At 34.2% G+C, this 23,911-nt stretch overlaps 1 protein-coding gene and 1 long non-coding RNA gene across 7 annotated transcripts in view; both read right to left on the minus strand.

The window, feature by feature from the left end:
- Window positions 1–23,911, minus strand: part of LOC138327558 (cyclin-dependent kinase-like 5) — a 73,877-nt gene that overhangs the window by 15,098 nt on the left and 34,868 nt on the right. For all 6 annotated transcript variants that reach the window (XM_069273736.1, XM_069273739.1, XM_069273738.1 and 3 more), the window contains 9 exons: window positions 19,303–19,439; window positions 18,581–18,701; window positions 16,705–16,764; window positions 16,405–16,495; window positions 15,857–16,046; window positions 7,240–7,320; window positions 6,721–6,893; window positions 2,093–3,089; window positions 125–256 (listed from right to left, as the gene is read on the minus strand). In XM_069273736.1, the coding sequence (XP_069129837.1) occupies window positions 125–256; window positions 2,093–3,089; window positions 6,721–6,893; window positions 7,240–7,320; window positions 15,857–16,046; window positions 16,405–16,495; window positions 16,705–16,764; window positions 18,581–18,701; window positions 19,303–19,439 (1,982 nt within the window). The remainder of the gene's footprint in view (window positions 1–124; window positions 257–2,092; window positions 3,090–6,720; window positions 6,894–7,239; window positions 7,321–15,856; window positions 16,047–16,404; window positions 16,496–16,704; window positions 16,765–18,580; window positions 18,702–19,302; window positions 19,440–23,911) is intronic.
- LOC138327557 (uncharacterized) lies at window positions 11,037–14,138 on the minus strand. Its single transcript, XR_011209066.1, has 3 exons — window positions 13,059–14,138; window positions 11,729–11,839; window positions 11,037–11,177 (listed from the first exon to the last, which is right to left on the minus strand). It is a non-coding gene; the product is annotated as an uncharacterized lncRNA (long non-coding RNA).

Here is a 23,911-nt window from a genome sequence, read left to right on the forward strand (position 1 = left end):
AGATATACACTGTATAACACATATGTTCATTCTGTATATTCCAGAATCAAATTGTCTTCTTAAGCTACTACAGATGAAATTAATTTATACATGTATGTTGGTCAAAACAGGGGAAATAACTCACTTTAGCATCAGACAGTTTGTCTGTGATTGTCTGTATAAACGATCCCTGATGAATCTTATCCTGACTCTTCTTACGGCCGAGCGTACTGGACTTGATCCGTTTTAACTCTTCCTGCATAGCTTTATCTAGAAACTGTAAAAATCATACACAATGTTGTAAAAAATATTAATGCATACATGTATGTATTCTAAAGTAAAAATGATAAAAATATTTACATCTGAATGTCAATAAAATGTAAACCAAATAAGTCTTCTACAATAACACTAATTGTCTTATGGAAACATTATTAGAATAATAGTTTAAATAAATCAAAGTGCCAAGGCCACTCATAGATGCTGTGAATGAAGGACTCAAACAAAGGAATTAATAAAGAAATTGGTTATTCATTTAAATATAGAATTTAGTAAACTATACATAAGTGTGCAGTGTTGAATTTCGGAATTTAACAAAAAATATTTACGATATACCCTATTTATTTTATGATATATGAAGTTTTTCAAGAACAATAAGTCGAATAACTTATTATCCTGAAAAAACTGTAATTTTTTATTTTTAAATTATTTTTGAAATAACGATTTCAACACCAATGAAACCAGAAACACAAATACATATATGTATATATGTTTCTAATAAAACCGTTCAGAATCTGAGTATCATTTTTTATAATTCTTTATTAATTACTAAATTATCAATTTCATCAATGTTTCTTCAAAGACAAAAAAAATAATAAGTGAACATTTTCGTATCTTGATATCCACTTAACATTGAAGAATATTTTCGGAAATATATAACATTAGAAATATCACCATTTCCGGATATGTTTTGGTTTCCTTTTTAGAAAACTAACATGGGTTGCTTTGACGACTTTTGACTAATAAATCATAGCCAGATACTTTTGCCAAATAAAAGGTACACTATTTCATTACGTATATCACTCAGATTTCTTTTTAAATTCACAAGAACGCTAGCCGTTAACATCAAGAAAACTTCATGTAATGTATCGGACTTTAGCAAGTCTTCGTAAGCCTAACAGTAACTGGTTGGCGAGATATTATCGTGCAGAACATTTATCGTGTGTCAAGTAAAGGGTACATTATTTGGTTACTTATAACAGTCAAATTTCTTTTGAATCCATAAGAACGCTAACATCATGAAAACTCCCTGCAATACATCGGACTTTAGCAAGTCTTCATAAGGCTACCGTACATTACACGGCAATATAAGTTTATTTGTCACTTTAAGTTGCCCGTACATAAATAGATCTATATTATCATTATATTTTGTAATTTTATGTTGATAGATTTGGTACTTTTCCCCTTTCAATATACCGCAGTTGTCGATAAACAAAAGACAGAACTCCCAGTGACAGATCAAGGGAGGAAAACGTACGTACTAAAAACTATTAACTTTTACTGCGCAATAATATCTCAGATATAGTTCGTCAATACAACCAACACAAAAAACTTTATAAGCGTTATAAGAACTTTCTTTTGCAGTTACCTTCCTTACATTTGATTACAATAATCGATCATTAGCATGAATTACGTAAAATTTAAATAAACATACACAATCCAAAATCCATCGAAAGTCTGTCGCGGAGGAAGACAGCGAAGAAGGCGTTGTTCGTGATTTTCGGGAGACCAGTGTTCTCGGAGTAATACAAATATCATAGAGTCCCAACTGAATACTTAAAACACTCCATTCATGGTGTATACGTATGTACAAATTCTATGTCTGTGGTTTTGAATATTGGGGTTTTATTTTTTCATACTATCAAGTATTACGTGAAATGAACAAAACAACTTTTAAATTTCATCGCGGAGTGGTTTCATTGTTTTGATGTGCACAGGCTCGCCGAGCGTACCTAAGAATGCTGTTTCACAGCATCAAAAATACATTTATTTTTTATTTTTTTCATTCCTCTGACAGTTTTTACAGTTTTTCTATAGATTAAACAATAATACAAACCTTTTTGCGTTCAACCTGCGGACTACCAAATTGGCCTTTGGAATTTTCTGATGACTCTTGACTATGGGAATGATTTGGCGCCTGTAAGTTGACGGTGTAAGTGGATGATTTATACTGAGAGTTACTTCCCTTTGGTTCACGTGGTGTGGCTGTCGGTGAATCCGACAGACTTTCTTTAGAGTACGATTGTTTTACAGCCTTAGACTCACCAGACAAGTCGGGCACCACTTTTGCATTGTCTTTACGTTTGAGGTACTTAGACTCGCTGTGTAGTCCCGGTGAGTCTAGATCTTCTGTACGCGGAGAAGCACTGTCTATGTTGGATGAACTTGTTTGACTATGGGCAGTGGTTAATGTAGATGCACTTTGTAAGCCACTTTCCAGCACATTTGCATTGCGGAAATCAGCAAATGTGCTGTGATGGCGACTATCTTGACTAGTTCTCGACACTGATCTATTGTTCGTTTCCACTGTTCTCTCACTCGTAGTACTATTATGCCTCCCTCCCTTTGTCACACTCTCCTCCACACTCGGCGATTTATCCGTCGTCATTCTAATCTTATATCCATTATCAAGCACCAGAGTTTTCTCACGGTCAAACTGACCACCACTGTCCTGAGACTGACCTTTAGTATCCCCTCTCTCTAATGCAGGTTTAGGTGTTCGTGAACGAGAATCATATTTCTCAACACGAGTTGCCTCCCTTTGCACATGTTGTGGCACTGGTTGTTTATTTGTCTCTAGCTGACTTGCCACTTTGTCAGTGTTACTTTTGGAAAGTCTGTCCGCGTTACTTTTCGATAAGTTTTTTGCTTGTTTAATATATTTACTAGTAGCTGGCATCTGTATATAACTGTCCTCACTGGTGTCCATTTTCTCTTCCTGTGTTCCCACGGCAACCATCACTCGCTGCACTTGTGGTGCACTGTAAGAAGGCTTTGTTTCTTCTGATACTGCTGTGTCAGGTCGACTTTTATGTAGGTTCTTCAAATTTTCACTAAAAATATCAAGAATACAATCATCATATTATTATCATATTTATGATTTTGCCTGAATACAAAATCAGATGTAAAGTACGAAGGAATTTCTCTAAATCTTCTATCTTTAACTGAAGATAATATTCAAATGACTATTTGATATCATAAATGTCTTAATATTACAGAAGATTTAAATAAAAACTGTCGCCAGAGTGGACGACTAATACCCCTGCGGCACAAATTTAGTATTTACTTCATTAATAAGTGATATTACAGAACCCTATATAGCTTACTCAACTCCCCTTTATATCAGGGTTCTGTGTACCAAATTTTATTAAAATCTGTCATGTCATTTAGGAGGAATTTGCCGGACAAAGTTGTGTCTATAGACAGATGGACAACCCCATTCCAGTATACCCGCCCCCTTTAACTTTGTTGCGGGGGTATAATTACCCGCCCCCTTTAACTTTGTTGGCGGGGTATAATTACCCGCCCTCTCTATGGAGGACTCACCTGTCTATGTTATAATAAAGTGTTTATTAACTTTGTCTATGCGCCCTATGGAGGGGTATAATAAAGTGTTACGATAGATATGCCCTATGGAGATTGTCTGTATATAAAGTGTAGATAGATATGCCTATGGAGGACTCACCTGTCTATGTTATAATAAAGTGTTAGATAGATATGCCCTATGGAGGACTCACCTGTCTATGTTATAAAGGTTAGATAGATATGCCCTATGGAGGACTCACCTGTCTATGTTATAATAAAGTGTTAGATAGATATGCCCTATGGAGGACTCACCTGTCTATGTTATAATAAAGTGTTAGATAGATATGCCCTATGGAGGACTCACCTGTCTATGTTATAATAAAGTGTTAGATAGATATGCCTATGGAGGACTCACCTGTCTATGTTTATAATAAAGTGTTAGATAGATATGCCCTATGGAGGACTCACCTGTCTATGTTATAATAAAGTGTTAGATAGATATGCCCTATGGAGGACTCACCTGTCTATGTTATAATAAAGTGTTAGATAGATATGCCCTATGGAGGACTCACCTGTCTATGTTATAATAAAGTGTTAGATAGATATGCCCTATGGAGGACTCACCTGTCTATGTTATAATAAAGTGTTAGATAGATATGCCCTATGGAGGACTCACCTGTCTATGTTATAATAAAGTGTTAGATAGATATGCCCTATGGAGGACTCACCTGTCTATGTTATAATAAAGTGTTAGATAGATATGCCCTATGGAGGACTCACCTGTCTATGTTATAATAAAAGTGTTAGATAGATATGCCCTATGGAGGACTCACCTATCTATGTTATAATAAAGTGTTAGATAGATATGCCCTATGGAGGACTCACCTGTCTATGTTATAATAAAGTGTTAGATAGATATGCCCTATGGAGGACTCACCTGTCTATGTTATAATAGTGTTAGATAGATATGCCCTATGGAGGACTCACCTGTCTATGTTATAATAAAGTGTTAGATAGATATGCCCTATGGAGGACTCACCTATCTATGTTATAATAAAGTGTTAGATAGATATGCCCTATGGAGGACTCACCTGTCTATGTTATAATAAAGTGTTAGATAGATATGCCCTATGGAGGACTCACCTGTCTATGTTATAATAGTGTTAGATAGATATGCCCTATGGAGGACTCACCTGTCTATGTTATAATAAAGTGTTAGATAGATATGCCCTATGGAGGACTCACCTGTCTATGTTATAATAAAGTGTTAGATAGATATGCCCTATGGAGGACTCACCTATCTATGTTATAATAGTGTTAGATAGATATGCCCTATGGAAGACTCACCTGTCTATGTTATAATAAAGTGTTAGATAGATATGCCCTATGGAGGACTCACCTGTCTATGTTATAATAGTGTTAGATAGATATGCCCTATGGAAGACTCACCTGTCTATGTTATAATAAAGTGTTAGATAGATATGCCCTATGGAGGACTCACCTGTCTATGTTATAATAAAGTGTTAGATAGATATGCCTAATGGAGGACTCACCTGTCTATGTTATAATAAAGTGTTAGATAGATATGCCCTATGGAGGACTCACCTGTCTATGTTATAATAAAGTGTTAGATAGATATGCTCTATGGAGGACTCACCTGTCTATGTTATAATAAAGTGTTAGATAGATATGCCCTATGGAGGACTCACCTGTCTATGTTATAATAAAGTGTTAGATAGATATGCTCTATGGAGGACTCACCTGTCTATGTTATAATAAAGTGTTAAATAGATATGCTCTATGGAGGACTCACCTATCTATGTTATAATAAAGTGTTAGATAGATATGCCCTATGGAGGACTCACCTGTCTATGTTATAATAAAGTGTTAAATAGATATGCTCTATGGAGGACTCACCTGTCTATGTTATAATAAAGTGTTAGATAGATATGCCCTATGGAGGACTCACCTGTCTATGTTATAATAAAGTGTTAGATAGATATGCCCTATGGAGGACTCACCTATCTATGTTATAATAGTGTTAGATAGATATGCCCTATGGAGGACTCACCTGTCTATGTTATAATAAAGTGTTAGATAGATATGCCCTATGGAGGACTCACCTGTCTATGTTATAATAAAGTGTTAGATAGATATGCCCTATGGAGGACTCACCTATCTATGTTATAATAGTGTTAGATAGATATGCCCTATGGAAGACTCACCTGTCTATGTTATAATAAAGTGTTAGATAGATATGCCCTATGGAGGACTCACCTGTCTATGTTATAATAAAGTGTTAGATAGATATGCTCTATGGAGGACTCACCTGTCTATGTTATAATAAAGTGTTAGATAGATATGCCCTATGGAGGACTCACCTGTCTATGTTATAATAAAGTGTTAGATAGATATGCCCTATGGAGGACTCACCTGTCTATGTTATAATAAAGTGTTAGATAGATATGCCCTATGGAAGACTCACCTGTCTATGTTATAATAAAGTGTTAGATAGATATGCCCTATGGAGGACTCACCTGTCTATGTTATAATAAAGTGTTAGATAGATATGCCCTATGGAGGACTCACCTGTCTATGTTATAATAAAGTGTTAGATAGATATGCCCTATGGAGGACTCACCTGTCTATGTTATAATAAAGTGTTAGATAGATATGCTCTATGGAGGACTCACCTGTCTATGTTATAATAAAGTGTTAGATAGATATGCTCTATGGAGGACTCACCTGTCTATGTTATAATAAAGTGTTAGATAGATATGCCCTATGGAGGACTCACCTGTCTATGTTATAATAAAGTGTTAGATAGATATGCCCTATGGAGGACTCACCTGTCTATGTTATAATAGTGTTAGATAGATATGCCCTATGGAGGACTCACCTGTCTATGTTATAATAAAGTGTTAGATAGATATGCCCTATGGAGGACTCACCTGTCTATGTTATAATAAAGTGTTAGATAGATATGCTCTATGGAGGACTCACCTGTCTATGTTATAATAAAGTGTTAGATAGATATGCCCTATGGAGGACTCACCTGTCTATGTTATAATAAAGTGTTAGATAGATATGCCCTATGGAGGACTCACCTGTCTATGTTATAAAAAAGTGTTAGATAGATATGCCCTATGGAGGACTCACCTGTCTATGTTACTGTCAGGGTACTCTTTCTTGCGTTTTTTACTGCTGCCAGTGCGGGCGTATTTGATGGGGATATTTTGTGTGCGGTTGAGGAGCTGCTCCGTCTGGAAGGCTGGGTGATTTATACATTCCTCTATAAGGAAGCGGTCAGTAGGGTCAAGCTGTAGTGTGTTCTGTTAAACGGAAATAAAAAGGTCTTACAATATGTCAACAATTGATACAGACAATGCAAAATCCAATGCATTGTGTATCTTTAATATATTGGGATAAATTTTTCTCTCTCCAAATTTACTATTGTATGACGACATAGCAGAGGGAATGATAGACAAAATTAACAACAATGTCACTGATGACAAGACAGATTTAAAGGACTGGTGAAGGTACACAAAGCCAATTATTTTACCAAAAGAATGAAGTATAAACCAGTGAAGTTACATTTAATATCTGAATAAAGGACAACAGGCCAAGCCTATAGACGTCCCTTCCTTGAAAATACATCACTCAGTATGTAGAAATTACCTCCATGAAGTCTAGGTAGACACTACTTAGGACTCCCTGGTACCGCTTCTGTAGAGTCTGGGGCTTCGTTACCGATGGAAACTGTAAATACAAGTCATCTAGTGGTATCAATAAGGCTCAATAATATCACTGACCCAAACTGTAGGCTCAATAATATCACTGACGGAAACTACAGGCTCAATAATATCACTGACCGAAACTGTAAATACAAGTCATCTAGTGGTATCAATAAGGCACAATAATATCACTGACCCAAACTGCAGGCTCAATAATATCACTGACGGAAACTACAGGTTCAATAATATCACTGACCGAAACTGTAGGCACAATAATATCACTGACCCAAACTGTAGGCACAATAATATCACTGACGGAAACTACAGGTTCAATAATATCACTGACCGAAACTGTAGGCACAATAATATCACTGACCCAAACTGCAGGCTCAATAATATCACTGACGGAAACTACAGGTTCAATAATATCACTGACCGAAACTGTAGGCACAATAATATCACTGACCCAAACTGTAGGCACAATAATATCACTGACCCAAACTGTAGGCACAATAATATCACTGACCGAAACTGTAGGCTCAATAATATCACTGACCCAAACTGTAGGCTCAATAATATCACTGACCCAAACTGTAGGCTCAATAATATCACTGACCCAAACTGTAGGCTCAATAATATCACTGACCCAAACTGTAGGCTCAATAATATCACTGACCAAAACTGTAGGCTCAATAATATCACTGACCCAAACTGTAGGCTCAATAATATCACTGACAGAAACACTGTAGGCTCAATAATATCACTGACAGAAACTGTACAGGATCAATAATATCACTGACCAAAACTGTAGGCACAATAATATCACTGACAAAACTGTAGGCTCAATAATATATCACTGACCAAAACTGTAGGCTCAATAATATCACTGACCAAAACTGTAGGCTCAATAATATCACTGACCCAAACTGTAGGCTCAATAATATCACTGACAGAAACTACAGGCTCAATAATATCACTGACCAAAACTGTAGGCACAATAATATCACTGACCAAAACTGTAAATACAAGTCATCTAGTGGTATCAATAAGGCTCAATAATAGTGTGATATTATACTACTATAATAGTCACTGTAATTTAATTGATTTTACATGTTAAGAATTTGAGAGATTATCTTAAACTTTAGACCAGAGATGCATGGTTCTGATTTAAACATGATTTAGAGGATTACCTTACCGACTGAGAGTTATAGATTGTCTTACCTTTAGACCAGGGCCCGGCACCATAAAACTTTCTCAGACAAAATTTTACTCAAACCTATGGAAAATCATATACTTGAGTAAAAAATCTGTCTGAGAAAGTTTTATGGTGCCGGGCCAAGAGATGCATGGTTCTGATTTAAACATGATTTAGAGGATTACCTTACCGACTGAGAGTTATAGATAGTTTTACCTTTAACCCCTTAACTCCCAAGAGAATTTTTAGCAGAGTTCCTGAAAATCCGACATTTCCTTTCAAAGATTGATTTTTCACCCTTTTGCATCAACAATTTTGGTAATCAACCCATATATATTTAGAAACTTTAGATCACAACCTTTTCAAATTTTGTAAGAAAAATAATGTTTTCACATTAATTATGTTACCATGGCAACCGAAACTTTGGAATCTGACAAAAAAGTTAAAGTTTCCTACATTTATCACTCTTAAGATAACGAAACTTATTTAAATGTCCATTTATCAACCTGATCATCAAGTATATTATTGCAGAAGGGTTGAAAATTTTATTGAATGCCATAATTTCAATTTAATTTTGAATGTTACCATGGAAACCAACAACATTTAAAACCGAAGATTTTTGAAAATGTTAAAATTAGTGTTTTACCTGTCTTGCTTTAACTACAGAAAGTTTAATTTATATATCAGGCTTAGTAATCTTTTAACTTTCATATTAATTTCAAAAGAGGACGTGGCCAGAATGAGTATCAAATCATTATTTTTTTGCGTAAAAAATGTTACCATGGCAACCAAAATATATAAACTACGAACGAAAAAATGCAGTTTTGCGCTGATAGAACCATTTCCATGGGTTTCAGTCGAATAACACATAGAAAAAAATAAATTGTGTTGCAAAATTGTTTGTTTGACATGTTGCTGTTTACAACATTAAATATTTATATTCATACTCAGATCAATTCATTTTTTTTTTGGAACGCCAACAATCACCAGTATAACATTATTTCATATTAATCATTTCCTTTGTCATCGTAGCAAGACGACTTACAAATAGGTATGCGTGTGTTCTCCCAAATCAAGATGTTTAGATAAGATGTCTAAATATATATGTACTCAGCGAAAAAATGCAATGCAAGACATACGTATACTGCAGTAATTTTAAGTTAACAAGGCAACTATTTATCCATTTTATATAGTGTCAGTTTCTTTAATTTATCCATACAAAAGTATCAATATCCATCAACAAAATAAATCAATTCAGAGTAAAAGACAAGTAGACAAGTGTGCTTTCATGGACAAAAATTGTGTATTTTACTTTTACATGCACTCATGATAATTTGCATGTACATATCTTATATTGAAAGAAAAAAAAACATCTCTATTCATCATTTATTATCTGTGTGTTCTATGTCCGGTCCTATATTGCTTCATAACCAAAAAGACAAGTTTATATGGTAGGAACCCCCACTTTCCCCCAAATATACATGCATGCATTTACAAACAAAATGCAGCGTGCATATTCGTGTGTATATGTGTGATATACTTTGCCATTATTGTAGACACCATGTAATACACATACTTGTGTATTATGTCTTTACATTTTATATGTACCATATTATAGATACATTGCATGCAGTGTCTACAAACATGTATCTTTACCATATTACATTGTATACATTGTCTACAAACATGTATGTTTTATACATTGACCTTATTGTAGATACACTGCAGTGTCTACATACATGTATATGTATTGACCATACAGCAGTATCTACATGTAAATGTATATTGTATGTTTATGTCTTATTTAGATTGTAGATACACTTAACATGTATGTTTTATGTACTGTCAATATTGTAGATACACTGCAGTATCTATACAAGTATGTTTTATGTATAGTCCATATTGTAGATACACTGCAGTGTCTATACATCTATGTGTTATGTCTTGACAATATTGTAGATATGTGTACACTGCAGTGTCTATACATGTATATTTTATGTCTTGACCATATTGCAGTATCAACATTACTACATATACATGTCCATTGTAATTTATAGGACAGGAGCCCCCATCCACTAAATCCCCATATACATGTATACAAATGTACATACATGTACTGTGATATGTCTTGTTTAGTTTGTAGACACTGCACCGTATATATATGTCTTGTCCATTTCATAGATACACTGCTGTATTTACAAACATATACATGTACATGTATGTTGTCTTGATCATATTGCAGATATATATATATTTATATATGGCGTCTACCACAGGCCTTAGACACCTCTTTTTACGGGCAATACTGTATTACACATTATGAGGTGTCCGTATATCTATACATGCACATGTGTGTTGTGACTTGTCAGAATTGTAGACACATACATATATCTTGTATCTTTGGCCTTTGGTTGCATTATTTATGTATAGAATATCCATGTGCATGTATCTATATATTGTGTCTGTCATGTTTTATTTTTTTAACACAGTAACTTGTAAAAGTTCACAACTGTATGAATTAAATCAGAAAGAACTCAAAAGTCAGATACAGGTATGGTATTTTTAATAATGCAGATTGGAAAATGGTGATGAACTGGCTGAGTTTCAGTTTCATAACAGGAGTTTGGTTATCTTCCTAAGGTTGTCACCCACTGATGTCCATATACATGTAGTCCAAACTGATGTACCTGTAAGTTTTCAATAAAACAAACATTGTAAAAAACATCCAGAATCATAAAATCATTTGAATGGCAGTCCCTGGTTGTACAAACATCAAATGAAATGTATGGTACACTCTAAGTAACTAAGTATAAATACATGTGTACACATGTTATATGTATGTAATTAAATACTTTTTAAAAAAAATCTTGCTCATATTGAATACACTACAGCTTAGAAAGTTACACTTAAAAATAGATCTTAGACTGATAAAGATAAAACTTTTGGTATAAATTCCAAGGTGTGATAATGAATATAAGAAATGGTGAAAACACCTTTTTATATATATAAAAAAAATTATCCAAAATAAGTTTCCAACCCCCCCCCCCCCCCAAAAAAAAAAAAAAAAAAAAACTCTTGACACAGGGACCTGGCACGGATTGTTTTTTACCCAACAGACAGAGTATACCTATTTATGATACTATAATTTATATATGTATACTGTTGGTTAAAAATTTTGTGCCAGGTCCCTGTGATCCATTACTGATTAATTGAACTTAAGAAATATGTTTGCTCTTACCTTTGCAGTAATACAATCTAGCAGATTTCTCAAAGTTTCACTAATCTTCCATTAAAACTTCTGGTTGGCAGTATAATTCAATAATTGATCATTACAGGTAAGAAAAAAATCCTGAAAAGAAGATGAAATATTCATGTCAGATTTGATTTTTTTTTTTACATTACTCTCATTTCAAAAGGCTTGGACATATTAGAGACTGAAAAACATAATACAGTATGAATAATCATATTCAGCTATTGCAGATGCATTGGTGTTTTTAATCTGGTCAGGTATTCCATCCATATATATAAAGTTCAGGTACAGAATCTCTTAAAATGTTTAAAATTAAAAATAAAATCACCATTCCAGTTTCCATCTGCATAGCAAGATTATTCTGGTTCCAATGACTCTAGATCTATTGCCAGACTAAGTGAAGTGACATATCATACTATAGAATGTCTATTATGTGGTGTTAGAGTTAGAAGAAACTCTGGTTACTCTGAGCATCAGGTGCAGATTACATGTATTTTTATTTTATCTTTTTCTTCACAATTTAACTAATGTAATATAATATGTTTTTCTTGTACATAAATCCTCTGGGTATCAATTTCTGGTATTCTATAGTAAATAATGAAGAGACAGATCATTGAAGTACATGTATGTAAACCTTGAACTGAGGGATTGATCAACTTCAAGTTTGAATACCGCCTACAAATGTATACATGGTCCATGTACACAGTACTTATACATCTTACCAGTTATACATAAAATATAACTGAAACCATATACAATTGTGTATATGCACTGTATATCTGCTACTTAATTATTTATATTTGTTGTACATTCCATTTTAGAACAAAATCTGACATGACAATAAATGTTCATGTATTGCTTGAATTTGGACAAAGACATATCAAACATATGCATGTTAACACCATTTTAGCAACTTGAATGTGCAGTAACACTATACATTGTACATCTACATGTAGGGGTGGAAATAGATTGTGACCACAACATATGTACACTGTATATTGGTCAAATAATGTTCTAAATCTGTAGAATTTATTTGTAAAATGACAGAGCCTTTTCATTCATGTAATAATTACTCACACAAACCCATACAAACAGCTGTTATGTTATTCCAATAGGCCCACAGACAAATAGTGTGTGTGTGTGTGTGTGTGTGGGGGGTGGGGGGGGGTGTACCTATATTTATAATATGAAACATGCTATACTTTATATACAATGAATGATATCACAGTGCAGTTCATGCTTATGAATTTTGCTCTAGAATTACAACCTGATAATGCATTTTGTATATTTTTGTAAAGAGAAATTCAAATATACTTACTCAACATAAATGTGCCTTGGAATCCTTGGTGCAGTTACAGTATAATTCAGCTGTCAATGTAAGTTCATAACAACTGTTATGTAGGCTTGTATCATCAATAACGTCGATATTACTTCAAAGTTTGTTTGTTGAATATCCTAATCAGAAGGTTGGTCATGTTGTTTTGGTAACGATTTAGGTAAAGGCCCGTGTTGTAAATCGAAAGTGGCTGTCCCGGTCAGGAAATACCCTACTACTATAAATAGATATCGCTGTCGTCAGCATCATATAATTCTTGTTCTTCGTCAAACAATGTTTTAAAATTCATTATTCTAATGATAAATTTAATATATATTTCTTGTGTAAATTTTATCTTATATTTATATCGTTTGAGAAAATCAACTCAGAATCGATGCCCATCTTCATCGCACAGGTGCTTGTTTTGTACCGATGACGTCAACATATTAGAAATTGTACCGGACCGCGATTTCCGTCGAAACTACTAGCAGATTTGTAGAGGCAATAGAAAACTTATTTCGGCATGTAATGAATTACAAATTTGTGTATTTTGACCAGTGGTTTCTCGGCTTTCTTGGTATGTATGGTAAATAGATATTTTGCTTATTTTGTATTAGGATTTCGTCGAAGTTTACTGTGTAGTACACATGGTACTTATTACATGTACTAATGCTACGAGAAAAAATAATGTTAGAACGAATTTCTTTCAATATAATTAGTCACACATAAAATTGACATTATCAACTACAAAATCCGTGAAATACAAGTATTATTTCTTGCTACTTGTTGCATAATTCGAGATACAATGTCGAATCTTCGCTCCGGCGATTACGCCGTCTGACACACGACGTCAACAATTTAAAAATGCTCGGAATTAAGTTGGCATGAATTTTTAACTCATTGAAAGAGAAAAAAGACGATGCCATATGAATTTTTTCTCAGAACAAAAGTTGTCGGCTATTATCTGTAGTTTTACAGGATGTAAACAGTATCCCGATAGCTCAACAAATAAGGGAGATATTGCGATTTTTCTAACACCGACACGAAAATGCGTAGAAATGCGTAGTTGGGAGTTAAGGGGTTAAACCAGAGATGCATGATTCTGATTTAAACATGATTTAGAGGATTACCTTACCGCCTGAGAGTTATAGATTGACTTACCTTTATACCTGAGATGTGTGGTTCTGATTTAAACATGATTTAGAGGATCACCTTACCGACTGAGAGTTATAGATTGACTTACCTTTATACCTGAGATGCGTGGTTCTGATTTAAACATGATTTAGATGATTACCTTACCGACTGAGAGTTATAGATTGTCTTACCTTTAGACCAGAGATGCATGGTTCTGATTTAAACATGATTTAGAGGATTACCTAACCGACTGAGAGTTATAGATTGTCTTACCTTTATACCTGAGATGCGTGGTTCTGATTTAAACATAATTTAGATGATTACCTTACCTTCTGAGAGTTATAGATTGTCTTACCTTTATACCTGAGATGCGTGGTTCTGATTTAAACATGATTTAGATGATTACCTTACCGACTGAGAGTTATAGATTGTCTTACCTTTAGACCAGAGATGCATGGTTCTGATTTAAACATGATTTAGAGGATTACCTTACCGACTGAGAGTTATAGATTGTCTTACCTTTAGACCAGAGATGCATGGTTCTGATTTAAACATGATTTAGAGGATTACCTTACCGACTGAGAGTTATAGATTGTCTTACCTTTATACCTGAGATGCGTGGTTCTGATTTAAACATAATTTAGATGATTACCTTACCGACTGAGAGTTATAGATTGACTTACCTTTATACCTGAGATGCGTGGTTCTGATTTAAACATGATTTAGAGGATTACCTAACCGACTGAGAGTTATAGATTGTCTTACCTTTATACCTGAGATGCGTGGTTCTGATTTAAACATAATTTAGATGATTACCTAACCGACTGAGAGTTATAGATTGTCTTACCTTTATACCTGAGATGCGTGGTTCTGATTTAAACATAATTTAGAGGATTACCTAACCGACTGAGAGTTATAGATTGACTTACCTTTATACCTGAGATGTGTGGTTCTAATTTAAACATAATTTAGATGATTACCTTACCGACTGAGAGTTATAGATTGTCTTACCTTTATACCTGAGATGTGTGGTTCTAATTTAAACATAATTTAGATGATTACCTTACCGACTGAGAGTTATAGATTGTCTTACCTTTATACCTGAGATGTGTGGTTCTAATTTAAACATAATTTAGAGGATTACCTTACCGACTGAGAGTTATAGATTGTCTTACCTTTATACCTGAGATGTGTGGTTCTAATTTAAACATAATTTAGATGATTACCTTACCGACTGAGAGTTATAGATTGTCTTACCTTTATACCTGAGATGTGTGGTTCTGATTTAAACATAATTTAGATGATTACCTTACCGACTGAGAGTTATAGATTGTCTTACCTTTATACCAGAGATGCATGGTTCTGATTTAAACATAATTTAGAGGATTACCTAACCGACTGAGAGTTATAGATTGTCTTACCTTTATACCTGAGATGTGTGGTTCTGATTTAAACATAATTTAGAGGATTACCTTACCGACTGAGAGTTATAGATTGTCTTACCTTTAGACCAGAGATGCATGGTTCTGATTTAAACATGATTTAGAGGATTACCTTACCGACTGAGAGTTATAGATTGTCTTACCTTTAGACCAGAGATGCATGGTTCTGATTTAAACATGATTTAGAGGATTACCTTACCGACTGAGAGTTATAGATTGACTTACCTTTAGACCTGAGAAGCGAGGATTGTGGAAAAACATGTTCATCTGCTCAGAGGGCAGTTGACCCATGACCTTCTGTATAACATAGAGTTGGTCAATCTCACTCTCGCCTGGAAACAGAGGCTGACCGTCACAGAGTTCTCCCATTATACAGCCGATTGACCAGATGTCCACAGATTTACCGTAAGCTGATCTGAAAACCATAAATATTTAACTGTTATAATTATATTCTAAAACATAGTGTCCATTGTACATGACAAAGTCCTGGGGACATTCTACTTTAAAATACTTTTTGTACTATGTACATCTGTATCTAGATGGCTGGATTGCTCAAGTATCATGATACACAATATTTTGAAAATGTGTAGATAGATTCACTATCTTTATTCCTTGATAGAGGAGTCAATTTATAATCAACTTGTAAACCTAAAAGATGATCTCATGACATTGACATGTACATCTGTAGCTTTGACCTTTGGTTTTGTAGCCTTGAACTTTGGTTTTGTAGCCTTGACCCTATATCCCTTAACAACATCAGACTAGAGACTTACCCGAGAAGGAGTTCAGGTGATCTGTACCACCTCGTGGCTACATAGTCTGTATACACTCCCACTAAACCTCCAGTTATACTCCGGGCAAAACCTACAGAAAAATGTCACCTTATACAAACATCAATGACAATCATTCTTTACAACTCATTCAGTTCTTCCTATGATAAAGATTATTATTTCAAAAATCTTCATAAATAAATACTTATTGTCGTTGGAATCTAGATCGCAGAATTCTGCATACAAGAATTGACTCTCACCTAAACTTTCTGAAAGAATTTATACGTCCTAATTGATACTTACCAAAGTCACATAACTTGAGTGTATCTTGTTTACTGATCAGTAGGTTCTCTGGCTTGATGTCTGAGGAGAGATAAAATGATCAGAATTTAGTACATATAACTAGAACAGTAAACCAATGGTTAATGTGTCCCGTTATCTATCACGTAAGACCATGGCAATCACATATCACGTAAGACCATGGCAACCACATATCACGTACGACCATGGCAACCAGATATCACATAAGACCATGGCAACCACATATCACGTAAGACTATGGCAACCACATATCACTTAAGACCATGACAACCACATAACATATTGAAGATAGGATCATTATATTCCCCTAAAACCAAACATGTTCGCCTTTGATGCACACACAAATTTCTATTTGTTTCATTCGGTAACCATGACAACTAAATGGCCCTTTATGTTTAGAATTCTATAGTCTTTGTTTTTGTCATCCATCAAAACCCCTATAAACAATTTTCAGCTGAATTGCACAACATCTAAATTTTATTAATCAAAAGCATTCATTATGTTTCCATCTTTAAACCATTATTGAAATATGTTCTGTTTGTTAATCTGTCTATAGTGACCTAGTTACCATGGTAACAATAATCAACCAGACATTTGATGTTTTGAAAACTATAACTTACATATAACAGTATTGTTTTTTGCCATCCTTCAAAACTCTATTTACCAACTTGATAGGATAAAATCTAAATTCTTACTAATCAAAAGCCTCCTTTATGTTTCCATGGTAACCATTATTGAAACAGTTTAAAATATGGATTGAGATTGCTTCAGACATATCATAAATACTACAATCAGGAGTTGTTACCTCTAACTGTGAGCTGATAAATCTGTGGGGCTGAAGTCTGTGTATCATCTTTTACAGATCAATACAGAATCCATGGTATGAATAAATAATGACCTTCTTTATGTCTTATTTTCCATGCCATATCTATAATTTATACCTCCTACATCAGAGAGCTCCAGTGGCGCCATATCAAGACAACCTGAACGGTTTACAATGGTGATCAGATACCGATCAGATTTCTTTAGAGGCCTTTCACCCTAAAGAAGGTGATGTGTGGATATTAGGCAGCCAAACTACCATATGTATGGCTGACAACAAGTCATTGTTTCTACACCATAGATTTAGTACTTATGACCTTGACTCACCTCTATGTATGATGTCCTGGTTTGTATGACCTTGCCTCACCTCTATGTATGATGCCCTGGTTTGGATGACCTTGACTCACCTCTATGTATGATGCCCTGGTTTGGATGACCTTGACTCACCTCTATGTATGATGCCCTGGTTTGAATGACCTTGCCTCACCTCTATGTATGATTTTCTGGTTTGTATGACCTTGACTCACCTCTATGCATGATGTCCTAGTTTGTATGACCTTGACTCACCTCTATGTATGATTTTCTGGTTTGTATGACCTTGACTCACCTCTATGTATGATGTCCTAGTTTGTATGACCTTGACTCACCTCTATGTATGATTTTCTGGTTTGTATGACCTTGACTCACCTCTATGTATGATGTCCTGGTTTGTATGACCTTGACTAACCTCCATGTATGATTTCCTGCTTTGTATGACCTTGACTCACCTCCATTTATGACCTTGACTCACTTCTATGTATGATTTTTTGGTTTGTATGACCTTGACTCACCTCCATGTATGACCTTGACTCACCTCCATGTATGACCTTGACTCACCTATATGTATGATGTCCTGGTTTGTATGACCTTGACTCACCTCTATGTATGACATCCTGGTTTGTATGACCTTGACTCACCTCTATGTATGATGTCCTGGTTTGTATGACCTTGACTTACCTCTATGTATGATATTCTGGTTTGTATGACCTTGACTCACCTCTATGTATGATGTCCTGGCTATGACACCATTGTATGGCCTTACACAGCTGGTAGGTGTAACTCCGTACTTTCTCCAGCGGAACACCATTCGGCATCTCCTCTAGCAATTCCAACATATTCTACAACACAAAGCACAACACTAAATGAGATCTTGTGAAATTGGAACATATGGCAATTTGTCGTCTGCAACATGAGCTGTAGTACAAAACTTTAATTTTTCATTTTGAGTAACAGGTGACCTTGACCTTTGATTTTATCATAGGAAGGCATTGTAGGTCAGGAAGTATGTGATGCTGACAATTAGTGGCACTGTTATGTGACTTATGTTGCCTACATATTTCTCAAGCAACATAAAATCTAGGCTTCTTAATTGAAAAGAAATTATGAAAAAGACCTTAAGACATTTAATATACCCTTGTGACCTAAAGAGTAGGTCAAGGAGATTTGTTTGTATAAACATGATAGCCCCTGGGTTAATATAATCATGAGGTTTTTCGGTTACCGAGAAGACAAGATTATTGAAAAGATTACATATCTAGAATGTAGTAATACAACAGATGTCATCTTACTTTAGTTTAATGGTTTGCCTTATTACCTAATCAAATTATGAGTTGATAAAGGACCAGTGATGTGGTAGTGTTAATGTACCTGGTAATTTTCATCATCCACAAATTATTACATCAGAATTACATCCTACAGTATATATGTAATATGTCTCACCCTCTCCACGTATTCGAACACAAGGTAGAGTTTGCCTTTCCTTCTGAAAGCTTCCCGTAACTCCACAATATTCTCTTGTTTGAGGGTGCGGAGCATCTTGAGCTCTCGTAGGGTTGTTCTCTTGACATCTTCATTTTCTGTGAGAATAAGAGATAAATGTTTATCCAAGAGAGTCAAAATTTATCTTCCTTCAACATATATAGTGTCGTACAACAATCACACACATATCAATATGTTTAGAAAAGGATAGATAAATGTAATACAGTAACAGATACAAGATTAACCAAACTTATAACAGACCTGTCTCCCCTTAAAGATGCTCCACCGCTGACAAATGGTATTTTTTCACTATCAAAAACAGGAGCAGACGATTAAGAATTTTTCTTCAGATACAAAAGTTACTTACTTTACACCAATTGCATCCCGAAAAAAATCTGTGTCACTATATCCTATATGGAAGGAAGTACTGATTGCGCATGCACCAAAGGCGAAATAAATCATTTTATATTATTTTTTGTGTTAATTAGACTATTATATACAGGATTAAACACCAATTATTGTTCAACTGATGATTATCATTTATGCTTTGTCGGCGGTGGACCATCTTTAAAGACAAAGAATAGTACAACATCACACACTTATATATATAAATTGTGTACTTAGGTATAACTCAACTCTAATCAAACATCATATTTAACATTTGTGACTTTAAATGAAATACTGGGAAAGCAGAATTCATAAACTAAACATTTGTTTACTTAATAAACTTTCTTTACAATGTGAAATATATGTAGTTTTTTTGTATACAAATGTATTTTTCTGTTTGATAGTTTAGCTAGTGTTACAAATATATAAATTTCAATGAACTATTAGATCTTTACATAGACTTGAGAATTAAAGCCAAACATGGTATAGCATTTAAACTCTAAAATCTGTAAATAAGTTTCACATTCACCACACATGGATAGAAGTCTGTTAAAAGCCCTTTCTGTATAAGTGTCTCAGAAGTCTTGTGAAGGCTAACAACACTTCTATAGCTAGACTTCAGGTAAACACACACTGCTTTAAATCTACATATGTATGTATACAGCTACTTGACTATTTCATTCTGACCTTTGACATTTTTTACTTTCTACATATATTTATATTTTTACCACCAAGTAACTGGACCCCACAGCTAACCTTTGACCTGAACAACAGTTGACTTTATATACTCATGACATCTTAATCAAATTTATGCCAATAGTGACCTTAGACCAGGCTATTTGAACTCTGACCTGTTCACTGACCTCTGCCCTGGTTTCAAACTAATCTCTGACCTCTGTCCTTTTTCATCGCTGATATCTGACTTGACTCACTATGCTGAACTCTGACCTATTTCTAAACCACTAGGCTCTATTTTATTTCTAAACATGGTTGTTTCATAAACATTATTTCTATTGGTGACCTGTGATCTGTACGTTTTTTATAACCTTTGACTTCCTCCTACAAAATATCTCAGATTAGGTGATTAAGTGATTTTTGACCAGATTTTATAGCTAGATACAGCTTGAGGCTTTGAGTCTCTACCACAGGTGAACTTTGACCTATATAGCTACTACACAATTAAATAATATGTTTACAGATATATCAGCTATGTTCAGCACCTCAGCTACTTCATCCTGTTTTATCAGAATATTAGTTTGTGGACAAATTGTAGCCAGAATCTGCGGTCGGATTTAACAGTGTGTTTTAAATGGCTGAGCCAACAAACATGAGTGTTCATTGATCTGGACTGTGTGACTACAGGTAGAGACTTGATGGTCACTATAACAACATCTATAATATTGGTCCATAAAATCCTCACAAAAACCTCAAATCACCCCTCCTAACAATACAGACTTCAATGTTCTCTTCAAACCACTTAAATTAACCTCAAACAAAGTCAATATATGAAGTAAAGTGAGCCAGACTCATAAATACACCCACCTCCCTCCCATCACTTACTGGAGTCATTAATAAACCTGCTAAGTGAAACAGTAAAAACAGCTAGTATCCATGTCAGATTGTACTTTGTTGACAACACAAGTTGTTTCCCAATACAGATGTACAGGTTTTATTGCTTGTGATTGTATAACACTAGGTTACTTCACAGTTTTGATAAAAGTAGAGTCTGTCCGCTACTGGTGAAGGTGGCTTGGAATTCTCAAGACAGTAAATGATGATGAGTAATCCACAACTTGATAATTAAGTAAATATGTATAATCAAATAAAACCTGTCCATTTGCTCTTAATGTCAGAATTAACATGTGTAGCCAGAAAATCCTTTTTGCTAATCAAAAAATGCTGAATCTTTTATCAAAATAAATAAATTCATTTCATTTATCATGCAACAGTTGCATTTAAAATGTTGAGACTTTGCAGGTTTTTCACATTTGTGTACCAATTGTAGTTGTGTGTTTCTTGATTCTCACTCTGTAGGATTTTATGGTTGGTATAACAGATCTGTCACTATCATTTCCGATATAAATCTACCGCTTGACACTTTTTCCAGCTGACATTATACTCATGTTTTAAGCTATCGGTTATTGACTTAGATTTAGCCAATATGACCAACGCAGTGAAAGGCTTTAAATTACAGTTACTTTAACCACAGGGGATCAAATTCTTGTGTCTGCTTTATCAGATTCACTTCAATTATCTATAATTTCTCTAGGTACTCATAAATATCAGTGATTAATAATGAAATCAAAAGCTTGATCAATAAACCGTATTTAATTTTTTTTCAATAAACTTTATTTACAATATTAAATTCAACATAATTTCACTGCTATCATTACACAGTTGTTATAATCTGTGCTGTACTTATTGACTCCCATTCCTTCCCCATCACAAATACTACCAATTATCTATACCAATTATCAAAGACTACAGTATACCAAACTCTTTATATATACATCTCAAAGATTACAGTATACCAAACTCTTTATATATACATCTCAAAGATTACAGTATACCAAACTCTTTATATATACATCTCAAAGATTACAGTATACCAAACTCTTTATATATACATCTCAAAGATTACAGTATACCAAACTCTTTATATATACATCTCAAAGATTACAGTATACCAAACTCTTTATATATACATCTCAAAGATTACAGTATACCAAACTCTTTATATATACATCTCAAAGATTACAGTATACCAAACTCTTTATATATACATCTCAAAGATTACAGTATACCAAACTCTTTATATATACATCTCAAAGATTACAGTATACCAAACTCTTTATATATACATCTCAAAGATTACAGTATACCAAACTCTTTATATATACATCTCAAAGATTACAGTAACCAAACTCTTTATATATACATCTCAAAGATTACAGTATACCAAACTCTTTATATATACATCTCAAAGATTACAGTATACCAAACTCTTTATATATACATCTCAAAGATTACAGTATACCAAACTCTTTATATATACATCTCAAAGATTACAGTATACCAAACTCTTTATATATACATCTCAAAGATTACAGCATACCAAACTCTTTATATATACATCTCAAAGATTACAGTATACCAAACTCTTTATATATACATCTCAAAGATTTCAATACCTCAACTGTCTACTCATCAATTGACGATCCTTCAGTTCTATATCTGCTATTAATAATGTTTTAAGTTAATTAGCAATGGAACAATATGCCAGTTGGTCAGCACTGGTGTGGTTATTGAGGCGTTAAGGTGTAAATGTTGTACACCGGTTATTAAACATGAGCTCACTACTGTAGAACTAAAGGCCAATAATCCTACCCACACTTCATATACTGGTACATACCTCAGGGAGGATTAAACAAAACACAAACCAACAGATTACAAGCCTTTAAATCATGCTTCCATGCTGTTGATACTATGACTTGAACTTCTAGGTCAGGACTTCCAAAAAATTCACACCCACAAATATACAAGTTATCATGACATAAATTCCATATGTTGACTTCAAGGTAACATGGTTTGACTATAGTAGCACCGAACTCCTGGAGCTCATTCCTATTATATGTATACGAGTTTCATATTATGGAGGTTGCATTACCTAATACACTAAGGAGCAACTTTTGCTACTTATTATCTAAGCTTGTAGTAAATGGGTTAAAATAAACATTAAACAGTGGCAAAACATTTAGATCCAAACCTCACCAGGTATAAGGATGAAAGATCTAAAACTTACAATCTATAAAATAATAATGATAAATAGAGATTTTTAATTTTTAAGTATATATTATAAGCTCACAGTAGAGTGTAAAAAATGTAACGGAACATGCCAATACAACATTAGATCTATGAATAATGATAATATATAACACCTCATGTGTATTTATAGATTTGAGGTACCTGTACGAAGGTATATCAGTTTCTTATTAGTTCATCGTTGTCAATACTTGAAAGATTTGTAACAGATTTTGATACCCTTTAAGTCAGTAAATACTCCAGGTAGATACAGGCATTATAGGTTAGGATGGAACTTAAGTAACTCTAGGTCACTATACCAATTGTTAAAAACTCTAGCAGCCTTGTAAAAATGTTCACTAATTCATGCTTGACTTACACA

This window comes from Argopecten irradians, chromosome 7, assembly GCF_041381155.1.
Source record: "Argopecten irradians isolate NY chromosome 7, Ai_NY, whole genome shotgun sequence".
NCBI lineage: Eukaryota > Metazoa > Mollusca > Bivalvia > Pectinida > Pectinidae > Argopecten > Argopecten irradians.